Source organism: Hoplias malabaricus, chromosome 12, assembly GCF_029633855.1.
Source record: "Hoplias malabaricus isolate fHopMal1 chromosome 12, fHopMal1.hap1, whole genome shotgun sequence".
Lineage (NCBI taxonomy): Eukaryota > Metazoa > Chordata > Actinopteri > Characiformes > Erythrinidae > Hoplias > Hoplias malabaricus.
The window spans coordinates 21,175,726-21,196,237 of NC_089811.1; the positions used below are offsets into that span (position 1 = coordinate 21,175,726).

General features: G+C 40.6%; 1 protein-coding gene across 2 annotated transcripts; it reads left to right on the forward strand.

Moving 5' to 3' along the window:
• Positions 1 to 2,252: 2,252 nt before the first annotated feature.
• Positions 2,253 to 20,190, forward strand: med14 (mediator complex subunit 14). 2 transcript variants are annotated; one of them, XM_066641140.1, is made up of 30 exons: positions 2,253 to 2,632; positions 3,614 to 3,640; positions 3,781 to 3,886; positions 4,701 to 4,874; positions 5,425 to 5,554; positions 5,679 to 5,807; positions 5,905 to 6,012; positions 6,690 to 6,822; positions 8,701 to 8,851; positions 9,426 to 9,537; positions 9,633 to 9,758; positions 10,278 to 10,356; positions 10,478 to 10,637; positions 10,738 to 10,932; positions 11,069 to 11,203; positions 11,345 to 11,421; positions 11,603 to 11,763; positions 11,885 to 12,031; positions 13,033 to 13,124; positions 13,246 to 13,398; positions 13,631 to 13,900; positions 14,239 to 14,473; positions 14,856 to 14,981; positions 16,711 to 16,893; positions 17,009 to 17,247; positions 17,547 to 17,726; positions 17,955 to 18,062; positions 18,143 to 18,268; positions 19,133 to 19,322; positions 19,485 to 20,190. In XM_066641140.1, exons 1-30 carry the CDS (start codon positions 2,466 to 2,468, stop codon positions 19,556 to 19,558), a joined length of 4,293 nt encoding a protein of 1,430 aa, XP_066497237.1. In that variant the 5' UTR covers positions 2,253 to 2,465; the 3' UTR covers positions 19,559 to 20,190. The 2 variants fall into 2 exon arrangements, with proteins under 2 accessions (XP_066497237.1, XP_066497238.1); XM_066641141.1 differs by lacking the exon at positions 14,856 to 14,981 and having other exon boundaries at positions 2,254 to 2,632.
• The last annotated feature ends 322 nt before the right edge of the window (positions 20,191 to 20,512 follow it).

Below are 20,512 nucleotides of genomic sequence, written 5' to 3' on the forward strand. Positions count from 1 at the left end.
TTAACACATTATTACAAATACATCACTAATGTAGGCTGTAATATAGATGATGATAGTGATGTCATGTCACATTTTTCTAGTGTCTCCTTTGCTACTTTGGTTTCCTCCCACAATTCAAAAACAATTGTGAATTGTCAGTAGATGTGAGTGTCTAAATGTGTGATGCCCCGTGATGAAATTGTGTCTTAGCTATTCAGAAGTGCCTATAGATGTGGGTATGTGAGTGTGTGATGCCCCATGATGGACTTACACCCTGTAGAGGATGTGTTCCTGCCTTGAGCCCATTGATTCTGGGTAGGCTCCAAATACACTGCATGATGTATTCACTCTATAAAAGGGCATGACATCAGATGTCTTCTGAAAACATTTTGTGTGAGCATGCAAATGTCTGAGTGATGGCTGGCACTGGCAGTCATCTGGCATTTATAGAACCACAGTTACATTTGCAAATAACTAGCTTTCTCTTTCATTCCTCCTGACCACCAGAGGGTGTCTTAGTGTATAGATGACTCCATGCCAGCAGAGTCAGGAGGACTGGAGCATCCTGTTAGGCCTGGACAGAGGCTGACAGAACTGACAAGCTCAGGTTCTCCAACTCTCTTGGGAGAGACCATAGCCAGTAAGAAAAGGATTTTAAGCGAAACCCATTATAATTCCACTTGGAAAAGTGGGTCAAAGGGAGGGACATATAAAGAGACCAGTATCTGTTGTACATCCCATTGAGGACTATGGGAGCCATGTAGGTGCTTCGCACTTTTGATGAAATTAGAGACCAGTTACAAGAACGAGGCATTCACCCCCAACATATCTAGCTCAAATGGCTGCCACATACACTCACTGCACCCATGACTGTTTGTGACGGACTGAGTCGAGGCTCAGTGGCAGTAACCAGATCTGTAGTGGCCTCAATTCCAGCAGACCCTGGAGCATGCCCTGAAGTCACAGGAGCATGCTGTAATGAACGTTGCGCCCTAAGCAGATTCATGCAGTCAGATTCAGAATGTCCAATATGCACTGCGGAGGCAGTGTGGCAGTTACGGAACAGGAATCTAGAACCAAAGCAAGCAAAGGATATATAGGGTTAAAAATCTTGCCCAGTGGTTTAAAGTTTTCCAATGTGGGAATATCCATGGCAGTCTATCACTCAACCTGATCATATTATTTGACCAATAAAAGGAAGCAAGTGAACAGAAAATGCTCAAAATTAACTGATTACAGTGCAGCCTTGACCACAGCATATTTGGAAAATGGTGCCAAAAATAGCTGTTTTGTCAGTTTTACATCATGTTAGTGACCGAATGATGTCACAGATCTGACTGTGCAGAACTGGGGCAAGAGTGTAATTCTACACCTAAGCAAGTTTAATGCATTATGGATTTTTAAATATAACTTCTAAATGGTTAATTGTTACTGACAGGTGTTATTAGTTCTAATTTATTGTTGTATGGCTTTGTGGAATGGCACCCAATCAACTTTAATTTAGTTATTCTAAGCTCTGTGTAGTGCAACATATAGGACTTTCATTTTTTTAACATGTAACTAGTTTATGTGTCTAACATATACACATGGTTATTCTGCTTTAAGCTACATGACTGCTTATCTAACACTTGATGCTGTGGAATCTATAATCACCAGTGCACTAGCTATATAGGGAGAACACAACCAGTTGAGCAGAAATCCTTTACAGAGCACACTTCTGCATATTTAAACAAATGTACTACTATTTTGGTGAATTTAACACACGGAGGAAAGATAAAAAGGAGATTATGCAAATATTGTGGCTTCTTTAATTATTGCGTAAACACCGTGTATATATAATGAGCACTAGCATTCTCAGAAATAACGCCATGTTTAAAACGTTTCCTTGTTCTGATTTGAACTTCATGTTCTCTTAGAAAATCAACGAAACATTGACTAGAAGCGTCCAAACTACTGTGGTCCTGTTACAATTTGAATTTACTTAGATTTAATAAATGGAAAAAAAATAAGAGAATGATATAAAAAGTAGAATAAAAACGGCAGAGAATCTCTGGTCGCAGATGAAGGACCATTTTTTGATCTACAAATTAAAAGACTCAAAATTCAGCTGGATTTCGACTTATATATTTTATATGTTTTAATATTAAATAGTGTATATACATACATGTTCACTGATTTGAGAGTCTAGGCTGTGTTAAATATGATAAATTTCTGCCTGTGTTTTGAGCTGTGTTAAATTGTCGAAGTTTGGGGACTTTTGTTTTATAGACTCTCAGTGTTAGCGGATGGGGGAGTCTCGGGGCTCGGTGTCGCGCGCTGATGGCGGACGGCAGTAACAGTAACGGTCGGTGTTGTCGTTGGATTATGCGGCGACTGTAGAGCGCTGTTCCATGGGCTGAGAGCGTCGTGATTTTTAGAGAGGTCTAAACTCCACGGCTACTGTTCTCTCTCCGGTGTGAGGCCGCGTAACAGGCCGCGCGGCGAGGATGGCTCCAGTGCAGATCGGCGCGGAGGGACAGCTGGTGCCGGTGGCGGGTCCTACCTCCGCGACGCAGCCCCCCGCCGCCGCCGCTGCTCAGGGCGTCCGCCTCAGCGTCTTAATAGAGTTTCTCTTGCAGCGGACCTACCACGAGATCACCCTGCTCGCGGAACTGTGAGTCATTACTGCCACCGGACAACCGGTCTCCCCGTCCTTTCTTGACCCAGTACAACAGCCGAGCTAACGTTTAGTGAACGTTATTTTAACTCCCGTCAATTCGCTCACCTACATCTATTTTTTACCCAGTGGTAACCGCTAGTGAGTTAAGTGTAGTAGTGTTCAAACGCCCCCTATTTGTATTGTGCTTCCTCCCAAGGCCCACTCGGATTATGTTAGTATACAGTCGTGAACATGTCATGTTTACATGCCACTCTGTAGCTCCGAGAATTAGGAGGTTAATGCTGCGTATTAATACATTTCTTCTGCATTATTAAAACTGGTTCATGTAAATTAACTCTGTTCTGATTGGTTAAAGTTGACATGTATTGCATTTTATTGTGAAACACAAACTCAGTCCTTGCTGAAACACTAACTTAAGTGTACCAAGGCGGAGCTGAACTGTTGTAGGATGAATAGGTGTCTGTACGTGGGTGGGATGTATGTAGACGTGTTTACGTAGAGCACATGAATTTAAAACGGGCTGTTAATGCTCATTTTTATGTAAGAACTAGGCAGGTAATCTGTATTACAAAACTTAACAGTTTAAGTACCCTTTTTAAATCACTGCAGATTTCATATTCCTAAATAGCCACTTGCATGTTCTTTGACTGCTTTAACTTAACTTTAAAGCTGCACAAGCTCAATAGTAAAAGTAGTATTTATGCTGGACCCTGGGTAGTTCACTGTTTTCACATAGGGAATATTTTTCACATGTAAGGAGCTGTTTTCATATTCTGTAAAATGCAGCCCAACTGTCTTCCAAGAAATGTAACATTGATACCACACCTTAAACTAGCTCATCCGTGTCATCATGTTTACAGAAAGGCAGATGCACTGGAAATCTATGATGAGCTATTTGAAATCAATTTGATAAATTTCATGCTGCTCTGCTCTGGTGTGGATTGTGTTAACATTAATTTCTTATTTTTGTAACAGACTCCCTCGAAAGACAGACATGGAAAGGTGAGTTGCAGGCATTGAGCCATTTTAAACAAAACTCTTCAGTGTTTCATAATTTAATTTATATACTGTATGATAATAAACCTTCATAACCCTTCATAATGCTTCTGTCAATGCTGTGTTTTTTCTTCTCTTTCTTATAGGAAAATAGAAATAGTCCAGTTTGCCAGTCGGACACGGCAGCTCTTTGTACGACTGCTTGCTCTTGTGAAATGGGCAAGCAATGCTGGCAAAGTGGAGAAGTGTGCTGTATGTTTATTTAAGATAATTTGTCCTCTTTATGCATAGCAAGCATTTCACACTTATGCAGTGGTGCTATATGACTGACAGGGTTTACAAGCGAATGTCCAGTAAACATATATATATATGTATGTATGTGTTAGACAATGAAACTGAAACACCTGTAATTTTAGTGTGGGAGGTTTCATGGCTAAATTGGACCAGCCTGGTGGCCAATCTTCATTCATTGCACATTGCACCAGTAAGACCATGTGCATCAAATGGTTCAAACATTGTATCCTGAATGTGGTGCCATGTATCAGGACGACAATGCACCAATACACACATCAAGACTGGTGAAAGATTGGTTTGATGAACATGAAAGTGAAGTTGAACATCTCCCATGGCCTGCACAGTCACCAGATCTAAATATTATTGAGCCACTTTGGGGTGTTTTGGAGGAGCGAGTCAGGAAACGGTTTCCTCCACCAGCATCACGTAGTGACCTGGCCACTATCCTGCAAGAAGAATGGATTAAAATCCCTCTGACCACTGTGCAGGACTTTTATATGTCATTCCCAAGATTAATTGATGCTGTATTGGCCGCAAAAGGAGGCCCTACACCATACTAATAAATTGTTGTGGTCTAAAACCAGGTGTTTCAGTTTCATTGTCCAACCCCTGTACATTTCCAAGTAAGTTTTGAAGGTGTTAGATGTGTGCAAATATCTGCACATTTCTGAAAGATTTCTCTATACTATATCATCATTGAAAATGCCATGATATGTAAATATTTGCTGTTGTTCAGTGGATTATTTATTGGATTCTCACTTTCTGTTTGCAGATGATATCCGCATTTCTGGACCAGCAGGCTTTCTTGTTTGTTGACACGGCAGACCGACTTGCGTCACTGGCCCGCGATGCCTTAGTTCATGCCCGGTTGCCAAGCTTTGCCATTCCCTTTGCCATCGATGTTCTGACTACAGGGTCATACCCACGTCTTCCTACTTGCATCCGGGTAGGCACTGAACCAAACTGGAACTTTGTTCACACAGCTTCTGTCCCATAAGTTGTTTTGGAAACATGAAACTAGTCAGTAGTTGGGAAGTATATGTTACTTGTAAACAGCTAATAAGGCAGAGTTATGGCATTTAAAATGTATGTATTGAGGCTGTCCAATTTAAAACATATCTCCATTTCAAAATATCTAAAATAAAAGTTTATTAGTAAATAAATTACATCTTGCTACCTTTTTTTGCCATGAATGTGGCTCTATGGGCAGATATAGCATTAAATACAAACTAACTAACATTTGAACACGAAAGCTATACTTCATATCGTGTGAGAATTTCATGATGCATGGAACAGTAGAAAACATCCAAAATTACTGGGGTGGGGGGAGGAAATCTTTTTACATTCACTTCTATTGAAAGTTAAGAATGATTTTCTCTCTCCTGTAAATTTACTATTTGACAGATACATGTTTTTATTTGGGGTTGTGGGTTCCAGTCCTGCTTTTTTTTTTTTTTTTTTAAATGCAGTCTAATGTTATACATGTTTCGTTTCAGGACAAAATAATTCCTCCAGACCCTATCACAAAAGCAGAGAAACAGAGTACACTCAATCAGCTAAATCAAATACTTCGCCATCGACTTGTCACCACTGACCTGCCACCTCAGCTAGCCAATCTTACTGTGGGTAGGTACTAGTTTTCACATTCTTTTACTAGACAAGTTAACCTTTTACAGAAGTGTAATGCTGTCATGTAGTGTGAGGGGAAAAATGTGTTGAACTGGTGTGTTTGTTTCCTGTGCTTAATAAGCAAATGGGCGGGTGAAGTTCCGGGTGGACGGTGAGTTTGAAGCCACCTTAACGGTGATGGGGGATGACCCAGACATTCCATGGAGGTTGCTGAAGCTGGAAATTCTGGTTGAGGATAAAGAAACAGGGGGTATGTATATGTAAAATCTATAGATTTCTTTGTGCAATTTAGCCACAGAATATTTGCACTTTAATATGCTCACAGGTTATTGGCATTTAATTTACAGATGGCCGATCGTTGGTACACAGCATGCAAGTAAATTACATCCATGAGCTGGTACAGTCTCGTCTTTTTGCGGATGAAAAACCACTCCAGGACATGTACAACTGCTTACGTATCCTTTCCATTCAGACGTCTACTTTAAATGTTACACTTTGCTTTACTGTAATGCTGGCCATCTCACCACATTCAAGTGAGACCCAATGTCTCAATAAGTCGTATTTCAGAGCATCAGCTGTCCTTTTAGCAACATAAACTCATTGTTTGAATGTACAATTGTATTAAATTGTATTTTTTTGACAACTTATGCAGACAATATTAAACACTTAACATTGGATTAGAAAAAGTTAATTTAAAAATAATAATAAAAAAAAATGACATCACTGTAAAATATGAATAGATATTGCAAAAGATTCCAATAAGCCCTGTCCTTGGCTATGATTTTGTAGTACTTCTTCACTCTGTAGTTTTTAGTGTTAAAAGATTTTTGTTGGTGGTATCACTTTGCTACTGATGCCTTGTTTATGTTGCGATGGTGACTGTTCGTTTAATTATCCTGAGTTCTAACACATCCTCAGGGCACAGAGCAGTTAGCCAACAATGGATATTTGGAGCTGTTAAACTACTGTAATATAGATTATTACTCGGGTATCTTTTTCTGTTGCATATCTGTGATAAACATTTTAATATACTTAAAATAGTAAAAAAGTGGATAGTTGCTTTATATTAGATTTAAAAATATTACCTATTCCTGTAGCAGTCACTTTAACAGTCCTTAATTGGTTCTGTCAGACTCTTTCTGCCTATCCCTGCAGTTGGAGGTGCTGCATTCTCAGACGTTGATGCTGATCAGAGAACGCTGGGGAGACCTGGTACAGGTGGAGCGCTACCTTCCTGCTAAGTGCCTCACCTTGGCTGTCTGGAAGTAAGAGCCACTACAAATGCATTCTTAAATGTGTCCAATGAATATTTTAAGTGTAATACAGGTTTCTTCGAGGTTGTACAGCACATCTTTGGCTACCACCATGTTGCTTATATGAGTTCTTTGAGAGACTCATTTTCCCTCATATCAGATAAGCTGACCTCGACCAACATCAGTTTCACAACTCTCCACTCAGGCCTCACTCATTTAGATCGTAAAAAATTATATGAAAGGATGCTGTTCGTGGACTTTAGTTCCGCCTTTTAATACAGTTATTCCACAAAATCTGGTCAAAAAACTGTGCGATCTGGGCCTGGGCAGTTCACTATGCTTATGGATATTGGACTTCCTGAGCAATAGACCCCAATTCCTCAGGATGGAAAACCGCAAATCCTCAACTCTCATCTTGAGATGTGTCCTCAGCCCCCTCTTCTGCTCACTCTTCACATATGACAGCTCCCCCATTAACAAGTTTGCTGGTGCCACCACCATTGTAGGACTGATTACGAACTACGAGTCAGTTACAGGGAGCAGGTCCAGCATCTGACTAAATGTGGTGTAGTAATAATAACCTGGAGTTGAAACCTAATAAAACCAAGGAGCTGGTCATGGATTTCAGAAGATCCACTCGCACTGAGACCACGGCCCTCCACATCAATGGAGTGGAGGTTGAGAGAGTGGAGAACTTTAAGTTCCTGACATCACCTGGACCTTCAACACCCAATACCAAGTGGGGAAGGCACAACAGAGACTCTTCTTCCTCAGGAAGCTGAAGCACTCTCACCCCCCTCAACACTTGCTGGTGAACTTTTACAGAGCCACCATCGCAAGCCTCCTGACCTACTGCTACAGTTTGGTTCACCAGTTGTACAGCACGGGACAGGAAAGACCTGCAGCAAGTGACATTTTCAACAGCCACCTCCAGAAAATAGCCACCTGCATTTCAATGGACGCTACTCACCCTGGACATTCTGCATCCCCCCCCCCCCCCCCCCAATCCCCTATAAAAAGAGACTCAGACAATTAAAAGTAAAGACAAACCTTCTGAAACACTTCTTCCGCCAGGCTGTGAAAGCCGTCAACCTCCACTCACCCCCCCCCCCCCCCCCCACACAACAACCTTAACCATCCTTAACCAACTTTGACCATTCCATCCTGATTGATAATCAGTGGAATCAATGGACAATCATTCATTCTGACGGACAATCACAGGGACACTTCGCCCCCCAACACACACACACCAATCACACACCAATTGCACACAGCACTTTAAATAATCTCAAGCTTGTACATATTTTTTAGTGTTAATATGTTTTTGAATGGGCGGCACGGTGGCGCAGCAGGTAGTGTCGCAGTCACACAGCTCCAGGGGCCTGGAGGTTGTGGGTTCGATTCCAGCTCTGGGTGACTGTCTGTGAGGAGTTGGTGTGTTCTCCCCGTGTCCGCGTGGGTTTCCTCCGGGTGCTCCGGTTTCCTCCCACAGTCCAAAAACACACGTTGCAGGTGGATTGGTGACTCGAAAGTGTCCGTAGGAGTGTGTGAGTGAATGTGTGTGTGTCTGTGTTGCCCTGTGAAGGACTGGCGTCCCCTCCAGGGTGTATTCCCGCCTTGCGCCCGATGATTCCAGGTAGGCTCTGGACCCCCCCGTGACCCTAAATTGGATAAGCGGTTACAGATAATGGATGGATGGATGGATGTTTTTGAATGATCTTTTTTTTTTGTTGTTGTTTTGCACATTTTGTCTTTTAACTGTTGCCTGTGATACCGTGAATGACAAATGCTATTGACCAAAATTGCACAACAAACAGAAATGCTCAGGCAAAACAGTGACCTTTCACAATGTTGTTTCACTCACATTCTCACAATCCTTGCCTTCTCTAGTCAACAGGTACTGGGTCGTAAGACAGGCACAGCATCTGTGCACAAAGTCATCATAAAGATCGACGAGACAGATGGATCCAAGCCATTACAGATTTCCCATGAGCCTCCGCTGCCAGCCTGTGATTCGAAACTAATGGAAAGAGCCATGAAGGTAGGGACATTCAGTATAGACTCTTTTTTTATTATTATTATTATTATTATTATTATTATATAGCCCTACTACAAATCAGGGTAGGTATTCGATTGTTAATTTTGAGATTCGGATATTCATTTTTTTCGATAAATGTGACTATCAATAAAGGCGGATCTACACTACACCCATATTCAGGATTTCCAGCAGTTTAAAAAAATCCCCTGCTCCACCAGCACTCTGTCCATATTCAGCCTTGCCAACATAAACGCTGTACTGTGCTGTGTTGGATGTGGATTTTCTGTATGACCTGTGAGCTGCCATTTGATATTAATTATGAATATTATAACACTTTGTTAACTGTAAAACCTATGTTATTATAATTATGCACCATTATGGAAGCTAAATGAACTTATTAGTTGGAATCTGTATTTTTTCTTATTTTATTATTCTCCCCTCTTCTTTGTACAATGTAGTGTATATGCACCATTGTCCTGTCCATTTACTTAGTAGTTAATTGAAACAGAAAGTGGCTTTATAATAGTTTATGTTTACTCACAAAAATAATTGTTTTTCGATTATCTTTTCTCTGTAGATTGACCATCTCTCTGTTGAAAAGCTTTTGATTGACAGCGTTCATGCCCGCTCACATCAGAAGCTGCAGGAACTCAAAGCCATAATAAAAAGCAGTAACCCCAGTGACAACTGTAAGATTCCAAGCTTACATGCCCCAGAGAAACATCTCCATAAGCGTTCTGACAGAAATTCAGGACAGTTACGGATGTTTGTGTTTTTTCTGCAGCATTCATAGAGACCGCGCTTCCCACTCTAGTGATTCCTATCCTGGAGCCCTGCGGACGGTCGGAATGTCTTCACATTTTTGTCGACTTGCATTCTGGAATGTTTCAGCCAATGCTATACGGAATTGGTAAGATTATTAAAACTTATATTTAAAGTATAAAGGCTCATTTATGCTTTATGTTAAATATGGATTCAGATATGGAGATACAGTCTGGAGTCTGTGTTCATTTTGTCCGTATTTGTGCATGTTTTTGGAAAGCATACGAATACTGGCCACTTAAAACCATGGGGACAGTGTAGGTGATAGTTCAAGTTGAACATGACCGTTGGTAAAATAAGTGAAAACAATTATCTTTTCATGTCGTTTAATGTCTTCCCAGACCACTGCCATTTACACTGCTGCCGCTTTTGTCCTTTTTGGTATTACTAACGATACATTATCAGCACCTCTTTCACCATTATAATGTTTGATGTTGTAGTTAACTTGCTTTTGAACTGCCCACTAGTGGATGTATTGCTTAACATCTACTTCAATTTCAAGGGCGCATAGGTTACAAACTTTGACAGAAACGTATTAATTTATGTATGAAAATGACAGGTTTAGAGGTGGGGCAGGTGGGAGAGTTAACGTGTCTGTTGGTTTCAGATCAGTCCATGCTGGATGACATTGAGAAAAACATCAACGATGACATGAAGCGTATCGTCACGTGGTTACAGCAGCTGAAGTAAGAGACTTGTACTGTCATAATCCCACCCCCCCCCCCACACACACACCCCTCGTATACAAATGATGTTTTATAGTTAGCGTTGCTATTAATACTGTAATAACTGACTGTGTTCAAATAGGTTCTGGTTGGGTGAGCAGAGGTGTAGGCAGTCAGTGAAGCATCTCCCCACACTGTGTACAGACACTATGCATTTTTCTAACTCCGCTTCTCATCCTGTGGGCAATCTATCAAAACACCTCCTCTTCATCAAACTCACTCGCCTCCCACAGTACTACATTGTAAGTGCATTATTCGAGACCCTTGTCTTAAAGGGCACTCTGTTGTCTTCTTCTTATTTTGGCTCAGTGGTTTGAAGTTGTTCTCATCTTCTCTTCTCAGGTGGTTGAAATGTTTGATGTGGCTAACAGCCCCATAGAGCTGCAGTACAAATACTATTTCCTTTCAGTAAATCAGCCTGAGGGGGAAGATGGACTTCCTTGTGCTCTGCTGCTACAGCAGTTCAAGCCCAATCTAGAGGAGCTAGTGCAGGACCTGTCATCTGGCCGAATGGTCCGACCTGGGGCCAAGAGGAAGGTATGCAGCATTCTTAAACTGGTTTCAAAATAATATTTTCTGTGCTTTTGAAAAGATTATAACTTGAATGTGAATTCAGATTACAGTTTTCCTATGATTTCTTGTAAAATCTCTTTCTATGGGCCATGTTTTATAGCTGTCAGGCGAGCAGGGAGCTACTGAGCCTAAAAAACCCAAACGATCAGGAGAAATGTGCGCTTTCAATAAGGAGCTTGCCCACTTGGTAGCCATGTGTGACACCAACATGCCTCTTATTGGCCTGCGTTGTGAGGTACTGCATAGACAGCCTGATTTGATAGTAGTTGTTTAATTTCATTTTATTGTTCTTAATGTAATCTTTCATTAAAAGGCATTATGTAGCATTTAGATATGGAGTATGTCATGTTTGTTATTTATTGTACATTTGCCTCAGCTGTCCAATATGGAGATCCCTCATCAAGGGGTCCAGGTTGAAGGAGATGGCTGTAGCCATGCTATTCGCCTTCTCAGGTAAGACTATAGTAAGTTTTAGACTGTAATGAACTACTTTTTCTATGTATGTAATTATTGAAGGGATTAGTTGTATGATAGTTGACTTGCATACAAAGAAAGTTTAGAAAGTCAAAAATTGAAAGGAAAAACTGAAAGTGTCTGTTTACTATGTATCAACCCTCTTTCCCTCTTTTCCCAGGGTACCACCTTCTAAAGGTGTTAGTGAGGAGACAAGGAAAGCTTTAGATCGCTCTCTTCTGGACTGTACCTTCAGACTTCAGGGCCGTAATAATCGCACCTGGGTGGCAGAGCTGGTCTTTTCAAGCTGCCCCCTCAACAGCACCTCGAGTAAAGAGCAAGGTGGGGTTAAATATATTTATTTTTGACTGGCTAGTAGGTTTGATTGATCATGTATCAGTTAACACTCCTGCTTCCCTAGTTTAACAGTTAGTTTTGAATATATCTGTGTTTGGTTACGTAGCCTCTACGCGGCATGTCTACCTTACATACGAGAACCCACTTTCGGAGCCAGTAGGAGGACGGAAGGTGGTGGAGATGTTTTTGAATGACTGGAACAGCATAAGTCAGTTGTATGATTGTGTGCTGGAGTTCTCCCGTGCTCTGCCTGGTACGTATTTCACTCAAGGGAACAGTAGCCTAGTGTATGGTATTCCCATACATGTATGTAAAAGGGAATTTTACTGTTTTTTTTAATAATTTCAATGATGAAGATGGAAAGGAAATCATTCAGCGAGTTATTGTAATGAAACCTTCATGTGTATTCTGAGCTTTTATATTGAATGTTGAGTGGTAAATTAGGAATAAATCTGAAAAACTGTATTTATCATTCTTCCCTACCAATTGAAGTACTTTGCCAAAATAAAGTTTCACTTATAAAAACTCAAATAAATCCCCAATAGCATTTCCAAACGTTCGCCAAAAAGACCCAATGCTCGGACAACTCCAAATAAATTGAGCACCAGCACAGTTCATGATTACTTCCTTTATCAATCAGATCTCTTTTTTAGAGGTATAAAAATCTCACCAAACATTTCCAATTACATTCTACTAATAATCTTGAATTTGAAGTTGAAACAATCAATCTGCAGAAGTTATCCTAGTCTTCACCTGGGATTGATTTCTTACTTACTTTTTCCCATTTTAGACTTCTGTGCAAGTTGAATCCCTTTTGGTTATTTGAATACTCCTGTATATCTTTGAAATCAGTCTCCTCTTATCGTTCCATTTGTATATTATAAAATCAGATTGTCTTTGGGTATATGAATCCTTTTCAGATCTTTGTTAAAGTAATTTCTGATTTGTAATTATCTATAAAAATCTTGCTTGTCTAGTTGAAATTCCCCAGCCAGATGAGTATAGAATTCAGACTTTCCTGTTCATGATTGTAGATACTAATTGTAGATTACTAATGACTTTATCTTAAAGCCTTAATGACATTGAAATGCTGAAATTTTGAAAAATCATGGGAATCACTTCTGACAGTTGCGTGCTGCACAGATTAAGCTGATCTTTGTGGAATGTACTAAGAATTTGAATATTTGTGGTAAATGCTCTCTAAAACCAGTTGGCTTCACTGAACCTCAATGCATCTCCTGTTCCCTCCTTTAGAAATGCCTTCGCATCTGAGCCTGTTCTCTGAAATACGGTTGTATAACTACCGGAAACTGGTTCTTTGTTATGGCAGCACCAAAGGCAGCTCAGTTAGTACAAATTTATTTACTTCCATATAATTATATGTTTGATTTAGCTTTGGAATTTACTTTGCCTTGGACCTCATGATTGAGTTGCTTAGTAATATTTTTTTCAAAACTATTTCTGAAGGTGACGATCCAGTGGAACTCTGTGGCCCAGCGTTTCCACCTTGCTCTGGGCACAGTTGGTCCTAACTCAGGCTGCAGCAACTGCCATAACATCATCCTACATCAGCTCCAGGAGATGTTTAACAAGACGCCTAATGTTGTGCAACTACTACAGGTCTGTATAGATCTGTACTCAACCTTGAACCTAGAAGTCCACTTCACATTTTACTGCTATCCCTGCTCAACAAGCTAGTTACAGAGCAGAGGAAGCACTGAAACATGGAAAGGCTCCTCATAACCAAGGCTGAGAACTACTATTCTACCCCTCCTCTGGGCATTATAAGCTGAATTGATTAATCGGTTACTTACACCATTCAGATTAGTAATAGCTCAATATTTTCCCCCAGGTGCTGTCAGATACACAGGCCCCATTAAACGCCATCAACAAGCTTCCCACAGTACCCATGCTGGGTCTGACCCAAAGAACCAACACGGCCTACCAGTGCTTCTCAATTCTGCCTCAGTCACCCACTCACATCCGCCTTGCCTTCCGAAATATGTATTGCATCGACATCTACTGCCGCAGCAGAGGAGTAGTGGCCATCCGTGATGGAGCTTACAGCCTCTTTGATAACACCAAAATCGTAGAGGGATTTTATCCAGCTCCTGGGCTAAAGGTAAAACCCGGCTATTTTTATTTGCACTGCATTGTAAATGTTTGATCTTGTATTAGCTATATCACTGAGGTCAGATTGTTGCATTCTGTTTTTTTCCCCTATATATAGTCTAATTAATTTGTTTTACAGAGACTGTCAAAATGGTGATATCACCAACAGACCCTGTAAAACAAGCAAGTTAACAATAGATAATCTGGTTACATTGATCTTGCCTATAAATGCTACAGTCATCTAAATGTTGATGTTTTTTCATGATCAGTAATTATGTCTTACAGCTGCCATTACAATGGACAAAACCAGTGTGCTTAAAACTATGAAAATTCTTGTTATTTCTGCAGACATTCTTGAACATGTTTGTGGACAGTAATCAGGACGCGCGACGACGTTCTGTCAATGAGGATGACAACCCTCCCTCACCGGTGGGTGTGGATGTCATGGATACTCTCATGCCTCACATGCAGCCCCAACAGCCAATTAGAGGCCAAGGAGTGTACCCACCTCTCACATCTCCACCTGCTCCTTATCACGGCAATGTTGCACCTTCGCCCTCCATGATGCCGACCCAGTCACCAGGTAAGTAGTGCGACAGGTATGTGTGTGGTCCTCAGTTTAAACGCCAGCCTTTGCTTGTCATACCATTTGTGGTGACGGGGCATAAAACAAGTCATCTAATCTCGCGCTGCCAATGCCGTCCAGCCAGCTAGCCTGTCTGTGCGAACATGCATGTATTTGTTGATGTCCATATGTTCTCATTGCCACATTGGCCTGCACATGGAATGCTTTGTTGAAGCATGTTTTAAATTCCTGTGCTTCAGTATTCATCTCAGCCCTGGGTCCTGCAGCTGCTTTCCTGCTTCAGCCTTGGTGTGCTTGTGTGTGTGAATGTGAGAGAGGGAGACGAGCAGTATTGTCAGCAGCTGTCAGATAAGGCCACTGATCAGTTGATTGTGTGCAGGGAACATCCACGCAGCCAATTCCCCTAGTGGAGCTCTGCGGGCCCCCTCGCCTTTCGGCCCCACTCCATCTCCTTCCTCTCTGGGCATTTCTATGGGCCAGACCTCCAACTTTGCCAGCCCGCATGGTAAGTGCCTGAGGGGGCAGGATCTGGAGCCTAGCGGTGGCCACAACACCCTTAATTGTTCCCTCTGCTGCAGGCTGAGCAGACAGCTCCATGGGCACCAGTGAGGAATCTTTCTTATTGGGACAACACTCTGTGGGCAAGGATGGTGCAGGAACTCCTTTGTTACTAACATTAAATCAATGCATTGAGACATTTAACTTGCATTTCAAAGGTGAATGGGCACTTGGGAGTGGTTTTCAATACTAATATCTTATTTTTCTTCTGATGCCATGAATGAGACCTGACTGATCATATGCATGCAGATATTTACAAGAGGGAATCCACTGATAATCAAACATAGTAGGATCAATGTATGGTGTGTTTGATGAATGAATGAAAATATATACACTATTTCTACCACATCTTTAAACCTCTGAGAAATCAAATATTGACAGACATGACCATAAAAAAAGTGGTAAATTGGACATGTATCATTTGCTGAGGAAAAGCCTGATTTTTGAAAAAGGAACTGCAAACAATCTCATATTATGATATATTTATATCAAAATAGTTTTAACAAAACCTTACATAAATATACAATATACAAAGTTGCTGCAGTGACTCTTCAGTAGCAGTTACCCACAAAAGCTACCATTCAGTTTTTTAGCTTTAGAATGAGCTGGCAGATGGACTAACCATAGGCTGTTGTTATTGCTATAATACAGCAACTATCTCACAATGGCGCTTCAGAGAAAGCAGCATCCTGGAAACAAAATTGTTTACCATGGTTCACAAGCAGTGGTGGATGCTGGTCTTTCAAGGAGAGGAAGCTCAATTTTGGTCTACATCATAAAACGTGTTGGTTTATTTATACGTAAATTCTACCCTCCGTTCCTTTTCAAGAAAATGATCTGTGACCCTGTCGTACCAACAAGGTGTCTTTTCCAGGGACTTGACTAGTGTCCTCTCAATGGCCAGCAGAGCTAGGCTGCTTAAACGGCCTTGGCCCATATGAAGTGTGTCCGCCTGTGAGTGCTTTGTGATGGTGGAAGGGCTCAGCAGCACCCGCTGGACAGAAACTGCGATAGAAGTCAGAAAGAGTGATAGAAGTCAGTCTCCAAATACAAGCAGCTACAAAAAACCCCACCAGAAATAGAAGCTCGATTTGTCGCTAGTGGTTTTTTTAACAAAGAAAATGCAGCTAAGAGATTTAAGACAGTCTCTGGTTCAACTCAGAACAGAATTAAAATTTAATGCTCCCACTGATCTTTACACCAAAGGATCGCTGATTCGCTGTCAATCAAAAAGGGATTCAGCCTCAGACAGATCATCCAATCATTATGCAGAAGCTGAGCGTCCGGGCCAGCCGAGGCCAGCCCACTGCCCCATAGATCCCCAGAGACACTGAGCGTCCGAGGGGCGGGACAAAGCCCAGCATTTATCCAAAAACAATTTATGTTTTTGTAATACTAAATGAAACTGGAGAAATCCAAGAAATTACAAATGCATTGTATGCCTCAAAATGTCTCTGCAGTTCCATTTTATAACATGGACAGACGGAGAATGGTGATCAGCATTGTTGTACTGCCCGTGAATAATAATAATGTACATTATTACTTTAAATTTGAAAAAAGCCTAGTATTACTTTATAATGTAAATGGGGGTCAGTTTCAGGTTTGTTTACACCAGTGAAAGAATATGGTGCTTGAGAGTGTGTTATTTCAGACCATCTTCTCTTTCTGAATTGCAGGTGCTTTGGATCCTAGTTCACCATACCCCATGGTGTCCCCCAGCCAGAGGGCTGGCACTTGGCCAGGCTCTCCACAGGTCTCTGGTCCTTCTCCTGGGGCTCGTATCCATGGCATGTCGCCTGGCAACCCCTCTCTTCACTCCCCCATTCCAGATGCCTCCCACTCTCCTCGCGCTGGAACGAGTGAGTCGACCCCACTGTAGAATGCTGCTGAGCTAGAGACAAACCTAATTCATTCATCAAAATACAGTTACAGCATTGTCATGATATAAGTATGTTCTTATTGTACATTGCTTAGTTTCCCAAGTGATGCCAACCAGTATGCCTCCACCTCGTAAGCTACCTCAGCGTTCCTGGGCTGCCTCCATTCCCACCATCCTCACCCACAATGCCTTGCATGTGCTGCTGCTGCCCTCTCCTACAATGTGTTTGGTGCCAGGGTTAGCCGGCAGCTACCTTTGCTCTCCATTGGAGAGGTTTCTGGGCTCAGTCATCATGAGGAGACATCTGCAGAGAATCATCCAGCTAGAAGCCAATGTAAGTTCCTCTAATTTAGGCCCCAAAAGTTTTCATAAAAGAGAAGCTCTTCATTAGGTCACTATAACTTGGATGCAGGTAACACTTCTATTGATGCTTCTATAAGAAGAGAAGGAATGAACGATGTACCCAGTATGTCTGTGGCTGGTTCATGAACTGAGTCTCATTTTATGTCATGGAGTATTTAAAAATCCTGACATGTTTAATCTGTGCTTGAAAAACCTTCCTGACATTGTGTTCTTATATCAGTGCATATGTGTCTGTACTCCAGTTACTGTAACACATTCTTTTACCTATAGCTCACCATTGTAAACTCCAATGAGCCGGGAGTCATCATGTTTAAGACGGAGGTGTTGAAGTGTAGAGTGGCTCTCAACCCAAAAAGCTACCAGACTCTGCAGCTAAAAGTCACCCCAGAGAACGCTGGAGCCTGGTCACAAGAGGAACTTCAGGTTTTGGAGAAGTTCTTTGAAACTAGGGTGAGAGAAGAGGGCTTCCTCCTGCTTATTACAGATTTATTTTTCTAGCAATGTACAACACATATAGAAGCATTCTTATGTGCTTAGAGTACTGATTATTGCAGAAGTTCATTTGATTTTGTTGGCCATGTGTATATGTTTTAGGAAAACCTAAAAAAAAATACTACAACTGAATGAAAATTTGAGTCATGTTTTATTTATTTATTTATTTATTTTTTTTTTTTTAAGGTTGCTGGGCCACCCTTCAAATACAACACACTAAATGCCTTTACAAAGTTGCTGGGGGCTCCCACCAACATCCTTAGAGACTGCGTTCGAATTATGAAGTTAGAGTTGGTGAGTAAAACACAGAGCATGGTGTTTTGAGACTGTTTTATGATATCCCTCTGCAACTGTTCTCACTTGTGTTTCTGCAGTTTCCCGATCAAGCAGCTCAGCTAAAATGGAATGTTCAGTTCTGTTTGACTATCCCACCCAGTGCACCTCCTATAGCCCCTCCTGGAACCATTGCTGTAGTGCTTAAAACCAAGATGCTTTTCTTTGTAAGTATGGCTGTTATTTTAAAAAATTAGACATCACCTCCAGAAAATTTGATGTGGTGTTGCATAATGTTTAAAAGGAAAGGCTTAAGTTATAAATGTAATTACATTTTTGTTTCAGCTTTAAACACATATGAATTACATAATTATAATTAGTTACATTAAAATAAATGTTATTATTCTTTTCAATTTACTTCAGACATTTTATTCATGTTAGTAATGATGTGGCTTAATATTATGTAAAAGGTGGAGTGTTTATTTATTCATTTAAATTATTTTTTCCCAATTTGCATAGGGTGGTTTACTTTTAGATAAAAATTAAAATAAATCACCACTTCTACATGTAAACAAATATAGCATTAAAGAGAGAGGATGCTAAAACTGCATTTCACTGTTTTAACACTGTTCTTGAACATTGTTTTCTCAGTGACAATAACAGCTATTCTATTCTAAATGATAAGTTTAGAAACTGTGGAATTTCCACCAACTTTCTTGATTCTGAACAATCATTAAAAGTCTACTATGTTATCAGTGGTATTTGAAAGTTTGGAAACTCTTTAGAATTTTCTGTATTTCTGCCTCAGTTTGACAAAAATATCATCAGATTTTAATACAATGTCTTAAATTGGATAAAGAGGACTCAAGTAAGCAAAGGAGAGAAAGATATGATACTTTTATATAATTTATTTATATCACTTATTTGTAGAATTTTTTTTTTAATATGAATATACAAAACTCTGAAGGTTATTTATAGGGGCACTTTTTGAAGATTTGACAAGCTAGATAGAGAGGACAAAATAAAAAAAAAATATATATATATAGGATCAACCTCTTTATCTCCTTAGTAACCAAAATTTTTGTCTACAGCTGCAGTTGACACAGAGGCTGCCAGTGCCTCAGGAGCCTATCAGTATCATTGTTCCCATCGTATATGACATGGCCACAGGACTAACGCAGCAGGCTGATATCCCTCGTCAGCACAGCTCCTCTGGCGCTGCTGCCCTCATGGTCAGCTCCATCCTCAGGAGATTTAATGAGCATCACCCAGCCCGACCAGGTACAGTCTCAGGCTTTAGGAATAACCAAAGTAGTTTGCTGCTCTTCAGATTGTGGTGTGGCTTTTTTTTCCCCTGTAATATATCTGTAAGTAATTTCATTGACATCTAGTATCAAATACATTTATATGTTTAATGTCTAATGTTTAAATCTTCCCTTTTAGGAGAATGCACCATATTTGCCTCAGTTCATGAACTCATGGCTAATCTTACGCTTAATCCCAGTGGGCGTCCCTAAAACAGCTCAATTCAGACTGAATTCTCCAGGCTGAATATCTGGATTGCTTTGGACTGTTAGGACATCTGGGTTCACGTCTACAGCCAATGAACATTTTCTTCAGGTGTAAAAAAATTGTCATTAAAGGGAGAGAATACTTTCTGTTTTTTTTCCATGTAAAGGGTGTATTGTAAATGAATGAAGGACAGTACATCTGAGAATGTACTTCTCGAGAGTACCCATGCATAATTCTATAAATTCAGGACATGATTAAGAAAAGAGGACAATTTATTTTTGTTTAATGCACTTCTTAAATAAAAGTTTGAAATTAGCAAAAAAAAAAAAAAAATAGGATTGTTTACCTTAAACTGTACATTTTTTTTTAACATTTTATTGTCTACATTTACAAAGCAGTTTGCAAAAAACTTTATTCTTTTTTTATATTGCAAGATATCAGTACTGTGTTGATACTGGAAGTATTCTTTATTATGACACTATTTAATGTCTTTTTTTATGTCATAACTTTGACCTCTCTCATTAAACCTGTCATGCTGAATAATGTTACGATAATGACCCTTTCTAAATAAGCCGTATTTTATTATGACTGCATTTGAATCTGGAGTAAAAGTAGCCTATACTTCTGTCTGTCTTTATTACTGTTGAATAAACATTTGAAAATATTAGGAGTCTGCAACCTTTCTTGGAATAAAAATCACCAGTTTTAGTGCAACCCTTCCTGGATCAGGGCCTTGTCGTGGCGGAAGGGCTTGTGTGGTCTCATGACCTCCAGGGCTATGTCGTCGGGAGCTGTTAGCTCCCAGTAGGGTCTCCCATGGCGAAAAGGTCTGGAGTGAAGATCCAGACAAACATGATCCAAAAGCATTCCTATGAGTACACACATTAAAATTCAGTGTACCCTGCCCGGGAAAGGGTTACCGGGACCTACCCCTGGAGCCAGGCCTGGGGGTAGTGTCC